The 13,868-nt window shown below is 38.4% G+C and overlaps 2 protein-coding genes across 19 annotated transcripts in view; both read left to right on the top strand.

The window, feature by feature from the left end:
- ehmt1b (euchromatic histone-lysine N-methyltransferase 1b) overlaps positions 1 to 9,156 on the top strand; it is a 41,091-nt gene extending 31,935 nt beyond the window's left edge. For all 18 annotated transcript variants that reach the window (XM_077232759.1, XM_077232746.1, XM_077232758.1 and 15 more), the window contains 10 exons: positions 242 to 346; positions 516 to 670; positions 2,116 to 2,283; positions 2,388 to 2,532; positions 2,673 to 2,750; positions 3,408 to 3,523; positions 3,764 to 3,850; positions 4,031 to 4,109; positions 7,016 to 7,191; positions 7,330 to 9,156. In XM_077232759.1, the coding sequence (XP_077088874.1) occupies positions 242 to 346; positions 516 to 670; positions 2,116 to 2,283; positions 2,388 to 2,532; positions 2,673 to 2,750; positions 3,408 to 3,523; positions 3,764 to 3,850; positions 4,031 to 4,109; positions 7,016 to 7,191; positions 7,330 to 7,504 (1,284 nt within the window). In that variant the 3' untranslated portion in view covers positions 7,505 to 9,156. The remainder of the gene's footprint in view (positions 1 to 241; positions 347 to 515; positions 671 to 2,115; positions 2,284 to 2,387; positions 2,533 to 2,672; positions 2,751 to 3,407; positions 3,524 to 3,763; positions 3,851 to 4,030; positions 4,110 to 7,015; positions 7,192 to 7,329) is intronic.
- A 94-nt stretch (positions 9,157 to 9,250) lies between these two features.
- The window catches only part of cacna1bb (calcium channel, voltage-dependent, N type, alpha 1B subunit, b), a 179,632-nt gene continuing 175,014 nt past the window's right edge, over positions 9,251 to 13,868 (top strand). Inside the window, exons 1-2 of the mRNA XM_077232765.1 lie at positions 9,251 to 9,719; positions 13,258 to 13,558. Coding sequence (XP_077088880.1) covers positions 9,653 to 9,719; positions 13,258 to 13,558 — 368 coding nt within the window. The 5' untranslated portion in view covers positions 9,251 to 9,652. The remainder of the gene's footprint in view (positions 9,720 to 13,257; positions 13,559 to 13,868) is intronic.

Below are 13,868 nucleotides of genomic sequence, written 5' to 3'. Positions count from 1 at the left end.
GGGTTGGAACAACATGAGGGTGAGTAAATACTGACAGAATTTTCATTTTTTGGTGAACTAACCCTTTAAAATAAATGGTGCTTTGAATATTGTTGTGGACAATGGAAGACATTGGAGTCAATGATCCAGCAGCACTTGTGGTGAAGGGAACTTTATTGTATATCCAAATATACCAACATGTTTCTGCTTGGAAGCCTTTAAAAGGTTGAGATTTCTTACGAAGTTGCATTTCCTTTCCCAGGATGATGGAGGTTGGACAGCCATGATTTGGGCCACAGAGTACAAACATGTCGACCAAGTAAAACTCTTGCTCTCCAAAGGGGCTGATATCAACATCCGAGACAAGGTATGTGTGCCATGTTTTGTATCTGGAAACCTAAATTTAATGTAGCAAAATTACAGCTTAATCTGCCGTTTTACAGTGTATTTGTGGTTTACTTCGTCATATTTTCAGTTCTTTTATACATCTAGATGACTAAGTTTTATTTTTGTTGGAACGTCCACCTTGATTCTAGGAGGAAAATATCTGTCTGCACTGGGCAGCATTCTCTGGCTGTCTTGAGATAGCAGAGATCCTGCTGGATGCCAAGTGTGATCTCAACGCCGTCAACATCCATGGAGACTCACCACTGCACATAGCATCACGGGAGAGTCGGATTGACTGTGTAAAGTGAGTAAATCTCCACTAGGGCCTTTTTTACACCTGGTATTAAGAAAGTGTTTTGGTCAATCGGATCACAAGTGGACAACGCTAAATACAGGTGAAAACAGGGTCTAAAACGTTTTGAGCTTGTCCACTTAAGACCACTTCCAGAGGTAGTCGAAAACGCATGCGACCAGATTGCTTTCGTAGTGTAGACGCTTAAGTGGTCGAATACGTTCAAACAGCCACAAAAGACGACATACTCTTCGCCTACTGACTTGATGTGTAAACACTATGGGAAGCGTGTTTGTCAGACGGGTTTTAAACTTTGTTGGCTAAAGACCCAAGTTTGGTTTGAAGATGAAAAACATACCAAGCACAATGTTCTCTTACCATTCCTGATTTCTAACATGCACTCACAGCATTTGGCGTGGTCTTGTGGCTATCAGAGTATAAAGGAAAGCTGCTGCTCTCCGCATCTGTTTCCATCATCTTCGTGGGTGTTCATATGTAAATAGTGCAAGTTTTTTTAGATCAAATGATATACACCCATACAAACGATATACACCCATACCCATACATTTACCAGCCCTTAGACCCTCCCCTCGAAGAAATCGGGACAGAAGTGGTTGAAAGTGGACAAAAGAGATGGAATAAAACACCAGGTGTAAACGGGTATGTGTCTCCCTCGTTTATTGTGATCCGATAGACCAAAACGCATCTTAATACCAGGTGTAAACAGGGGCTAGGTGTTATTGATCCAGACTGATAATGGATTGATTGATAAACTTCCTTTCAATCTCACAGGTTTGTAGTGAGCTAGGCTTATTTACAACTTAGGGACATCTGAGCCACCCTCCTAGAAGATAAAGTTTCTGGAGGATTACATCCATATCTGATGTACTGCAGCCTTAATCTGGTGCTTGTGTAGATTTTAATCAGCTCAAAGCTGCATTTCTTTGGAGACTGGATCAATGTCATTGTAGCCTTATTGGAGCTGGACAGTAGCAATAAAGGCTTTCATCATTTCCTGGACAAATATTATTATTGATCCATTGGCAGTTAGTTACAGTGAGTGGTTGAGCCCTGAGTGTATTATTGCCACAGGAACAGATACAGGAACACATACATTCTTACATAATGTTTTTTTTTTTTTTTTTTTGCTTCAATTGCATCTCTGAATCAAAATAAAACTTACACACACAATAAAAACTTGCAATTTGTCTAACATAAAATATTTTTGTTCTTTTTTTGGAAAGTAGTAATAGACATAATAATGTATTAAAATAAAAAAAATATTATTATTGTTACTTTTTATGTTGTAGTTCTAATAACTTATCTCTCTTATCGTATTACTAGTTATTAATAATAATAAATAAAAAGAAATGAATAAATTCATACTAAATATTTTTCATTTTTGTTTGGTGAGTCTGTCCTAACCTTTAAGTTTGCCTCTTTTGTGCCTCCTGTAGCCTGTTTCTGTCACAGGGTGCTGATGTAAGGCTTAAGAACAAAGAGGGAGAGACGCCTATGGAGTGCTGTAGCCAAAACTCGAAGGTTTGGAACGCCCTTCAAGCCAGCAAAAAGCAAAGAGAAGCTAACAGCAACTTGGCTGCCCCTGCAGAGAAGCTTCTCAACAGGTAGATTCACTTAATCTCACCTCCAGCTCACAGTATTGACACGTTTATCTGTACCAGAATTACAACCTAAACTAGCCTATTAATGACAGTGTAATTGCATTTAGGGACATCGCCAGAGGCTACGAGAAAGTACCCGTCCCATGCGTGAATGCAGTGGATAGTGAACCCTGTCCTGACAACTACAAATATGTCCCTGATAGCTGTGTGACGTCCCCAATGAACATTGACAAAAATATCACTCACTTGCAGGTAAACCAGCTAAATTAATCATCTTTGCAATGTACCTGACAAATATTATTTGGCTGTTAAGCTAAGACAGAGCGCTGAATGAGTAATAAACCAATGATCAAAGGAAAAAAACAATATAAAGGTGTTATTTGACTTCACAGTACTGTGTCTGTAAAGACGATTGCTCCTCAGCTGGCTGCATGTGTGGCCAACTCAGCCTGCGCTGCTGGTATGATAAAGTAAGCAATTTCTAACCACTCCATCCATCTAACCTAAAAAGTAAGCGGTTTGTTATTGTGATGTTATATCTGTAAATTGTGAATATCTGAGTAATTTTAAAGCACAGCTACATGAATTACAAGCTAAAATTCTGTTAATGTCATTTGACTTAGCAAATATCTCCACCTAGAGGTGGAACTAATTAAGTACAAGATGGTGTGCGATGGTCTAGTCATAATTATTAGTGGTGCTAAATTATATCTCAGTTACTAATGCTCAAACTTAGAATAAGGAGCGTGTTAATTGTATTTTAAGTATTAAACTATTTAACTTTATGCAATTTTTTATATCTTTATCTATGCAATTTTTTATATCTTTATCTATGCAATGAAAAATAGTGAATCTAAACATTATGGACAATAATGTCATTGAAATTTGGGAGAAGCTCTATTAACTTAGGCCAGTAAGTATCCATGAAGAAACTACCCAGAACAGTCTTGCAAATTCAGAACAATGCCCTAAAAACCATTCACAATAACCATTCACCAAATGCACAATTGTGCAATTCACAAGCAGCACTGACATTTTGTTCAGGAAAATCTAAAAGCTGTGTTAAAATTTTGTTGCAGTGTGCTTTTTAGTGTGAGAGCTTGAATGCTTTGTGTTTGTGGTATCAGGAGAGTCGTCTGCTCCCCGAGTTCTGCAATGAGGAGCCGCCTCTTATATTTGAGTGCAACCATGCCTGCTCTTGCTGGAGAACCTGCAAAAACCGTGTGGTACAAAATGGACTGAGGTACCTCACATCCACTTACATTCTGGTTGATTACATAGTAATGATTACAATTCAATCTGTAATATTTGAAAACAGGAAATGTGCTCTCCAACAACCATACAAAATAATTTAAACATCAGTGACATATCAGTTGATTAATCACCCTTACCAACTATTTAGTATTCACATATACAGGTACTTGTTGTTCGATCTGTAGTATATGATCTGAATTAAGTGGTTTCTTCTTAAATGATTTCTTAGGATAAGACTGCAGTTGTTCAGGACGCAGATGATGGGATGGGGTGTCAAGACATTACAGGATATCCCGCAAGGAACGTTTGTTTGCGAGTGAGTTTATTTTGTTTTATTATATTTCTAAAAGTCATTGAGGGCCTGAGATATATTTTGTGAATGAGTTTAGGCTCAACTGTGTGTGTGGCTGTGCAGATGTTTGTTTAAGTGTGTCAGTATGGATATGATTGTGTGTTTAGTGTGTTTGCACCCTAATGTTTCATTTCCTTCTAACAGATACGTGGGTGAAATCATCTCTGACGCCGAAGCAGATGTCAGAGAGAATGACTCCTATCTTTTCAGTCTGGATAGCAAGGTATCATTGTCCTAGGATTCTACTAGAAAATCATATTACCTTTCCTCTCTACTCCCTTCAATTGTGGGTTATGTGTGCTCCCTCAAGCAAAGTTTGCATAAATCATTTAGCTAACCCCTGTCAGTTCAGAGGAATGTTTTATTTGGCTATACAATGATACTCTTGTATTTTAGGCCTTCTTGCATAGCTAGATGTTGGTTTGTTGGCGTAAAATCTAAACTACATGGCAGATTATTCTGGCCAAGAACCATCATCCACTTAGACAGGAAGAATCTAACCAGCAATCCCAATTTAGTTTGTGGCAATTAGAGTAAAACTGATATCAATTAATTATTCTGAGAAATGATATACAAGGTCCTTCTCAAAAAATTAGCATATTGTGATAAAGTTCATTATTTTCCATAACGTAATGTTAAAAAATTAACTTTCATATATTTTAGATTCATTGCACACCAACTGAAATATTTCAGGTCTTTTATTGTTTTAATACTCAAGATTTTGGCATACAGCTCATGAAAACCCAAAATTCCTATCTCAAAAAATTAGCATATTTCATCCGACCAATAAAAGAAGTGTTTTAATACAAAAAAAGTCAACCTTCAAATAATTATGTTCAGTTATGCACTCAATACTTGGTCGGGAATCCTTTTGCAGAAATGACTGCTTCAATGCGGCGTGGCATGGAGGCAATCAGCCTGTGGCACTGCTGAGGTGTTATGAAGGCCCAGGATGCTTCGATAGCGGCCTTAAGCTCATCCAGAGTGTTGGGTCTTGCGTCTCTCAACTTTCTCTTCACAATATCCCACAGATTCTCTATGGGGTTCAGGTCAGGAGAGTTGGCAGGCCAATTGAGCACAGTAATACCATGGTCAGTAAACCATTTACCAGTGGTTTTGGCACTGTGAGCAGGTGCCAGGTCGTGCTGAAAAATGAAATCTTCATCTCCATAAAGCTTTTCAGCAGATGGAAGCATGAAGTGCTCCAAAATCTCCTGATAGCTAGCTGCATTGACCCTGCCCTTGATAAAACACAGTGGACCAACACCAGCAGCTGACATGGCACCCCAGACCATCACTGACTGTGGGTACTTGACACTGGACTTCAGGCATTTTGGCATTTCCTTCTCCCCAGTCTTCCTCCAGACTCTGGCACCTTGATTTCCGAATGACGTGCAAAATTTGCTTTCATCCGAAAAAAGTACTTTGGACCACTGAGCAACAGTCCAGTGCTGCTTCTCTGTAGCCCAGGTCAGGCGCTTCTGCCGCTGTTTCTGGTTCAAAAGTGGCTTGACCTGGGGAATGCGGCACCTGTAGCCCATTTCCTGCAAACGCCTGTGCACGGGGGCTCTGGATGTTTCTACTCCAGACTCAGTCCACCGCTTCCGCAGCTCTCCCATGGTCTGGAATCGGTCCTTCTACACAATCTTCCTCAGGGTCCGGTCACCTCTTCTCGTTGTGCAGCGTTTTTTGCCACACTTTTTCCTTCCCACAGACTTCCCACTGAGGTGCCTTGATACAGCACTCTGGGAACAGCCTATTTGTTCAGAAATTTCTTTCTGTGTCTTAACCTCTTGCTTGAGGGTGTCAATGATGGCCTTCTGGACAGCAGTCAGGTCGGCAGTCTTACCCATGATTGCGGTTTTGAGTAATGAAACAGGCTGGGAGTTTTTAAAAGCCTCAGGATTATTTTTCAGGTGTTTAGAGTTAATTAGTTGATTCAGATGATTAGGTTAATAGCTCGTTTAGATACCCTTTTCATGATATGCTAATTTTTTGAGATAGGAATTTTGGGTTTTCATGAGCTGTATGCCAAAATCATCAGTATTAAAACAATAAAAGACCTGAAATATTTCAGTTGGTCTGCAATGAATCTAAAATATATGAAAGTTTAATTTTTATCATTACATTATGGAAAATAATGAACTTTATCACAATATGCTAATTTTTTGAGAAGGACCTGTATATACTCCTGTGTTATACTTGTATACACATATAAAACACTACTGTTCATAATTTTGGGGTCAGTACACTTTTTTTTTTAAAATAAATTAATATTTTTATTCGATAAGGATGCATTAAATTGATCAAAAGTGACTGTTAAAAATAAATGCTGTTCGTTTGAACTTTCATCAAACACATCTGTTTTCAGGACAACTGTTTTCAACACTGATAACATTAATAATAAATTTTTCTTGAGCAGTAAATCAGCATATTAGAATGATTTCTGTAGAATCATGTGATGCTGAAGACTGGAGAAATAATCCTGAAAATTCAGCATTGCAAACACAGGAATAAATTTTAAATATATTAAAATAGAAAAGTTATTCTAAATTTTAATATTTATAGTTTAATATTTATATTTATAGTAGTACTGTTTATATTGTATATTTTTCCACCACGGTTTAAAATAAATCTCATAATTCTAATTTTTTCTTACAATTATGCAATGCAATTATGCAATTACTTTACATCTTGCAATTCTTTTTTTCCTCAGAATTGTAAGATATAAACCCAGAATTGCAAGTTATAAAGTCCCGTTCTAAGGGGAAAAAACTGACTTTATTCTCAGAACCGAGTGATATAAACTCACAATTCTGACTTCATAACACGCAATTGCGAGGTTATATCACTCAGTTCTGTGAAAAAAAGTTATAATTGTGAAATAAAAAGTTGCAATTATCTTTGTTTTTTATTCAGTGATGGACACAAGCTTTCATAGATAAGTGACATTTAAAACATTTTCAAATTCTATTTTTTTATCATTTTATCTTTAAAACTTAAAAAAACAACAACAACAAGACGACCCATCTTTATTGAGCCCTGCTGAATAAATCTCAATTTTTTTTACTCTGACATCACTCTACAACAAGCATCTTCTCAATTTATTTTCTGTCACTGCTGTTGCAGGTGGGTGATATGTACTGTGTTGACGCACGTTTCTACGGCAACATCAGCCGCTTCATAAACCATCACTGTGAGCCGAATCTGTTCCCCTGTCGAGTGTTCACCTCTCACCAGGACCTCAGATTTCCTCACATCGCATTCTTCGCCTGCAAGAACATCAGTGCCGGAGACGAACTTGGGTCTGATTCACATCATTATCCATTTACTTGCTAATAGGGAATTTAGTTTGACTGGATATGTTAGTTTCCCATCATACTCTTCATTCAAATAATTTGTTTATTAGAATACATAGTTTTTGATTTCTCTCCCCTCCTCAGGTTTGATTACGGTGATCACTTCTGGGACGTAAAGGGGAAGCTTTTCAGCTGCCAGTGTGGCTCATCTAAGTGTAAGCACTCGGCAGCCGTCATAGGCCGGACACAGGCAGACAGTACGCCGGGAGACCAGCAGCCCAGCGCCCTGCCCGATACCAGCTCGTCCAGCCCCAGCTAAGCCCTCCAACAACCAACTTTCTAGCATAGAACATCTGGTTCTCCACCTTCTACCAGCCTGTCATGTCCCATCACCAGCACGGGCACACCTCTGCCATTCTCTAATCAGCTCTGGGTACCAACTCGGGCCATTTGATGCTACACCCACAGTGCCACGTTAAGCTCTGGTGGTCTGACAGCCTGATTGGTTGACACGGTTTAGGGGTTTAAGTCTTGAAGGTGAGAGGTGTACAATTGGACTGGTGTTTCAGGTGTTTACTACACACATTTTGTATGGATTTTTTATTGGCAGCCCGCCCCTCTGGACCATGATACATCCTGTTCAACCGTAAAAAGTGGAATTTTTGTTTTTCTCTCGAGAATAAGGCTTTTTTTGAGAATAAGGCTGAATAAGAGCCATTTAAGAGACACTGAGGCACATTACCGTTGAATACTACCTTATTCTTGTCGCACAATTCAGACGTCACAATATGTTCCCCTGCCCGACTCCAACTTACCGTACACATTCTCGTTCACACCTCTTTTATGAACTTTATTCTTCAGTTTTACTTTTGCAGTCCAGGTGAACGAAAACTGAGTGATTGATTCCCAAATGAATTTGAAATGATCATTTAACACTTTACCCTTGTTTGTTTTACATTATTTTCTTTTTTTTTAGTTTCTGTACATTCAAAGAATATGCAGAGAATTATGTGATGACATTTAAAGACCAATCTTGTGACGTTTTATTTTTTCCTCAGTACAGTCGTTTCCGTGTCCTTCAGTGGACTGTATTAACTTGAGCTGAGCTATAGGCTAGCAGTCATTGGACGTTAGCGCCCGTCGTGCGTGTCCTCTTCTGATTGGTTTACAGACGCAGGACGTCATTTCAGTGCTACAGAAATCATGAAAAGGCCTCTAAACGGGCCTCTTTCTCCCGGTAAAAGCCCAGTTCTTGAGTAAAAATGCGTTTTAATGGCTAATCGCCACTGGAAGTGCAAAATAATCCTGGACGAAGCTTAATCTGTGTCTAGAAACAAGCCCTATGGGTTATATCCTGCATGTTACAGGCCTGGATAGACACAGCTGTTGTTAAATGCATATTACATGCACCCCCATCAATGCTAACGAAAACTGTAAAATATTTTGAACATTTCTGTACGTACTTTCAGTCACAATGACAGAACCTATTAGCATGCTTTTGGACACGTGCTTTAGGAATAGGACTAGAACGTTCCGCTCTGGTGGAATTAAATGCGGTCAGGTGTAGGATAAACGCAAATGGTGCTGAAAAAGTTTTTGTTATGTTTATTTTTTTATTACTCACTAAGTGAATACAAGTTGTAAATTACGATGAAGAAGCAAGTGTTTATTTTTTTTTTCCTTTTTCATTTGTATTTTTAAATTGATCTGTTTTTTTCTAACTGTAGTTTGACATATTTAGCCTGTATCAATTTTGTTCCATAAGTTCATGTTGATGGTGAAACTATTACAGTCTTTTAAATGTTGATAGTGTAGTCATGTCCTTTGTGCAAATCAAGACATATAGATAAAAAAACACTGCAAAATGAGGGGGATAAAAAGAAAACTGTAACATATTTCTGGACAGTGAAACATGATGCACAATCTTACTGGTTGTGTTTTTCTTTTTCAATAAATTTACTACTAATGAAATCTAAACATCTCTGTCACTCTTATGCAAAAATAACAAAGTATGTGAATTTGAAGCTAACGATCCCTTCTATTCATCCCATTACAGTTTTCGCGAAAGCAGATAATTCATGTTTCTATCTTTGGAGTTACACTTTAAAGCCCACAAATGAGACCAAAGGAGTTTTGCGATGCAAACCAGGAAGCCTTTTGATTGTTTATTAAGTTCAGCTTTATAAACTTGATTATTCTCTTCCTGATTACTTAAGATTCTGGTTGTAATTGATCCAATGAAATGTAAGCTGGTGATTGAGGCCCTTTGACTTGCCGATAAAGGCTTTTAACTAACGAGACAGGAAACCGCCTTTCCGCATTCCACAGCTGCAAACTTTAAGTCCTGACAATGTCTCACTATTCAGTCAGCACAATTATGAGGATCACGCTTTGTGGATAAGCTACATTACGGCGGAGAAATTGGATTGTGAAAATTCATATAGCCGCACAAGGTTAACAAACATGCATGACAATGAAGAGGTCAGCTCGACGTAACTCTGATTGGGAGGAGAGAAAATCCACTGTTATCTATGGTAAGATGTTCACTGGGTTGTTTTACAAGGTTGCTGTGTCATTAACTGGGTTGTGGATTGTTATTCATATTTATTACAGTGACCTCTTATTTTAATGATGGGTGATGCTGTGAATAACTCGCTTTAGTGGCATTTAGGTTTAGTGACATTAAATGATGTGCTGAGATTGAATATTTTTGTGGGTGATTCTCACAAAAACATGTCCAGGTCACATAATATATAAACACTTAGTCCAAACTACAATTTAAACAACATTTAATATTTATTTACTTATTTATTTGCATCACAGTAATGAGAATATTTTTTGCTTTGCAGTGATAGGAAATTTCTGTAATTGTCATTAAAATTGTCACAATGCAAAAAAAACCCCCAAAAATCGTATTGGCCCAAAACACAAACTTTGTATTAATTATTACTTTATGTGGCCTAAAAATCACAGGAAATTCTTAAAGTCTACCTGTGGTGAAAATCAAGTTTTTAATGTTGTTAATATGTCTGTGGTGTATTTAATGTGCTTTAAGACAAACCATGTGCAAATTCATGTCAACACCATTGCTGAGTATTTTCTCCTTAAAAAAACTGCAGTGAAAAAAAAGACACTGGTGTTTCTGACGTCACAAACTACCTTGTAACCAACCACGTCAATGTGCCGGGAGGCTTTAGCATATCATTAACAGCAAATAGCAGGGGAGTCTCTCGAGAAATGCCAGCTATCCCGGTATATATACAGGTGCTGGTCATATAATTAGAATATCATCAAAAAAGTTGATTTATTTCAGTAATTCCATTCAAAAAGTGAAATATGGATATTATATTTATTCATTACACACTGACTGATATATTTCAAGTGTTCATTCCTTTTAATTTTGATGATCATAACTAACAACTAATGAAAGCCCCAAAATCAGTATCTCAGAAAATTAGAATATTGTGAAAAGGTTCAATATTGAAGACACCTGGGGGCTTATACCATGAAGCTGGTTTAGGTGGCTAGCCAGCTATGTTTCAGTTTAGTTTGCGTCAACCCTGCGTTTAAGGGACCATGAAAGCGGTTTGGCTTTTAGCAGTGTTCATCGCCATAGTAACTTACGCTCCACGGCTAACCTGGTCCGGGGCAGGTTATGTTGTAGGTAAGAGGTTGCAAACTGAACTTGGACCAATCAGCTGTGAGCAAAGTGACACATGTCTGATGCGATAAAGTCACTCCACCTGTTTCTACTCCAAATTAAAGGTCACTACATAGCAAATGATTTTTAAAGACAAAATCGTCTGGTTTTTAGAGATGCTTATTTAGAATAATAAATTTGTATAATTTAGATATTATTTATGTAATTATTATAGCCTTTATCAATCACACATGTACAATTTTAGTTCAGCAATTATTATTACGCAGTTTAAATGAATGAATATATAAAGGTAATATAAAAACACTTTAGCATCAATAGATGAAGCTATAAAATGACTACATGTGAGCTTAAATGTTCAATTATCTCTATACCTTTATCAGCTGTATAAAATAACTTCACAACTTTTACTTGCACTGATATACAGTAGCGAGACTTTTTCTTTTAGTTGTCCTCTATCATAGACAGCTGTTTTCTTCTTGCTGTGTAAATTTGTTTAAATTCTTACTATTTTAATACTTTTATTTAATAAGTGAATTGCGTTGCTTCTCTCGCGAGAAATTAATCTCAGTTTCACTCTTTCTCAACATGTGATTGGCTGTTTGCTACTGATGTCACACTTAAACTCCCAAACTCAGGATCAAAGCCTGAGTTGACAGAGAGAGTTGATGATCAGCATCATGATACCAACAAAGCCTGGTTGGATTGGTTTGGTTTTGTCAACTCTAAACTAATCCTGTAACCCTGAGTTTGTTCAACTACCATCATGGTACAGGCCCCTGGTGCCACACTCTATTCAGCTAATTAACTCAAAACATGTTTAAATGGTCTCTCAGTCTAGTTCTATAGGCTACACAATCATGGGGAAGACTGCTGACTTGACAGCTGTCCAAAAGACGACCATTGACATCTTGCACAAGGAGGACAAGACACAAAAGGTCATTGCTAGAGAGGCTGGCCGTTCACAGAGCTCTGTGTCCAAGCACATTAATAGAGAGGTGAAGGGAAGGAAAAGATGTGGTAGAAAAAAGTGTACAAGCAATAGGGATAACCGCACCCTGGAGAGGATTGTGAAACAAAACCCATTCAAAAATGTGGGGGAGATTCACAAAGAGTGGACTGCAGCTGGAGTCAGTGCTTCAAGAGCCACCACACACAGACGTATGCAAGACATGGGTCTCAGCTGTCGCATTCCTTGTGTCAAGCCACTCTCGAACAAGACACAGTGTCAGAAGCGTCTCGCCTGGGCTAAAGACAAAAAGGACTGGACTGCTGCTGAGTGGTCCAAAGTTATGTTCTCTGATGAAAGTAAATTTAGCATTTCCTTTTGTAATCAAGGTCCCAGAGTCTGGAGGAAGAGAGGAGAGGCACAGAATCCACGTTGCTTGAAGTCCAGTGTAAAGTTTCCACAGTCAGTGATGGTCTGGGGTGCCATGTCATCTGCTGGTGTTGGTCCACTGTCTTTTCTGAGGTCCAATGCAGCCGTCTACCAGGAAGTTTTAGAGCACTTCATGCTTCCTGCTGCTGACCAACTTTATGGAGATGCAGATTTCATTTTCCAACAGGAATTGGCACCTGCACACATTGCCAAAGCTACCAGTACTTGGTTTAAGGACCATGGTATCGCTGTTCTTAATTGGCCAGCAAACTTGCCTGACCTTAACCCTATAAAAAATCTATGGGGTATTGTGAAGAGGAAGCTGCAATACACCAGACCCAACATTGCAGAAGAGCTGAAGGCCATTATCAGAGCAACCTGGGCTCTCATAACACCTGAGCAGTGCCACAGACTGATCGACTCCATGCCACGCCGCATTGCTGCAGTAATTCAGGCAAAAGGAGCCCCAACTAAGTATTGAGTGCTTTACAAGCTCATACTTGTTCATACTTTTCAGTTGGCCAACATTTCTAAAAATCCTTTTTTTGTATTAGTCTTAAGTAATATTCGAATTCTCGGAGATACTGACTTTGGGATTTTCATTAGTTGTCAGTTTTAATCATCACAATTAAATGAAATAAACATTTGAAATATATCAGTCTGTGTGTAATGAATGAATATAATATCCAAGTTTCACTTTTTGAATGGAATTACTGAAATAATCAACTTTTGGAGGATATTCTATTTATATGACCAGCACCTGTATTTTGGATCCGCGTATAGCCTACTAAATGAAGCAAGGGTGTAGAGTTGCATTCAAGCTATTTTAAGGCATGACATTTTTTTACAGGATAAAACATTTAAATATGTCATTTTGGTGATCAAAGAGTTTCAAGGCATACAGTATATCGACTATAGGTGGACTTTAATAATTGGCAATTTATCGTTTCAAGCATGCACTTGTCTCACTCCTTTAATTTGTACAATTTATCAGTCGGTCTGTTTGTCATCTCTCATCCCATTTAAAAAAATAAAGCTGCCCGTTTGGCCACACTTGGAACTTGGCGGATGTTAACTCTGGGGGCAGAGTTCAGTTCCTGGGCTCAGACTTCTGAGCCAACAGGCAAGCAGAGGAACAGAAGAGCACCTTTCACAGAACTACCCAGCAAGGATATTCTGTATGAAGAGAGCCAAACTGCAAGAGACGACCAGAACACTGCTAAACCTAGCAAATATGACGCCATTGTCGAGCTGGAGAGGCCATGTGACCTGAGGAACACAGATATCATCAGTGCCCATGAAATGTGTCAAGAGCAGGGAACACCATGGGAGGAGAGGTGAGCAGCAGGGGATGAAAGTCATTTGTAATGTAACCCACACTTAAGGTTATTAGCTTCTTTATCATGGTCTGCTGGAAGTTTAAAGTGCAATGCTATTAAAGGTCAATACTGAGAGAACTTAACTAAGCTGAATTTCCCAGAAGTCACAGAAAGTGACAATTGACCAGTTGTAATCCATTATACTAGCCACTAGGGGTCCTAAAAGTTCAACAAAGATATACTGTATACTGTAGTAGCCTCAAAAGCACTTGTGCATACCTGAAATGAATGAATTTCATTGCACTAGATAATATAGATAGATATGGGG

Source organism: Siphateles boraxobius, unplaced genomic scaffold, assembly GCF_051911475.1.
Source record: "Siphateles boraxobius isolate OS27281-9 unplaced genomic scaffold, OSU_SipBor_1 18, whole genome shotgun sequence".
Classification (NCBI taxonomy): Eukaryota; Metazoa; Chordata; class Actinopteri; order Cypriniformes; family Leuciscidae; genus Siphateles; species Siphateles boraxobius.
Note: the sequence above shows the minus strand (reverse complement) of the source record. Positions and strands in the feature narration are given on the sequence as shown.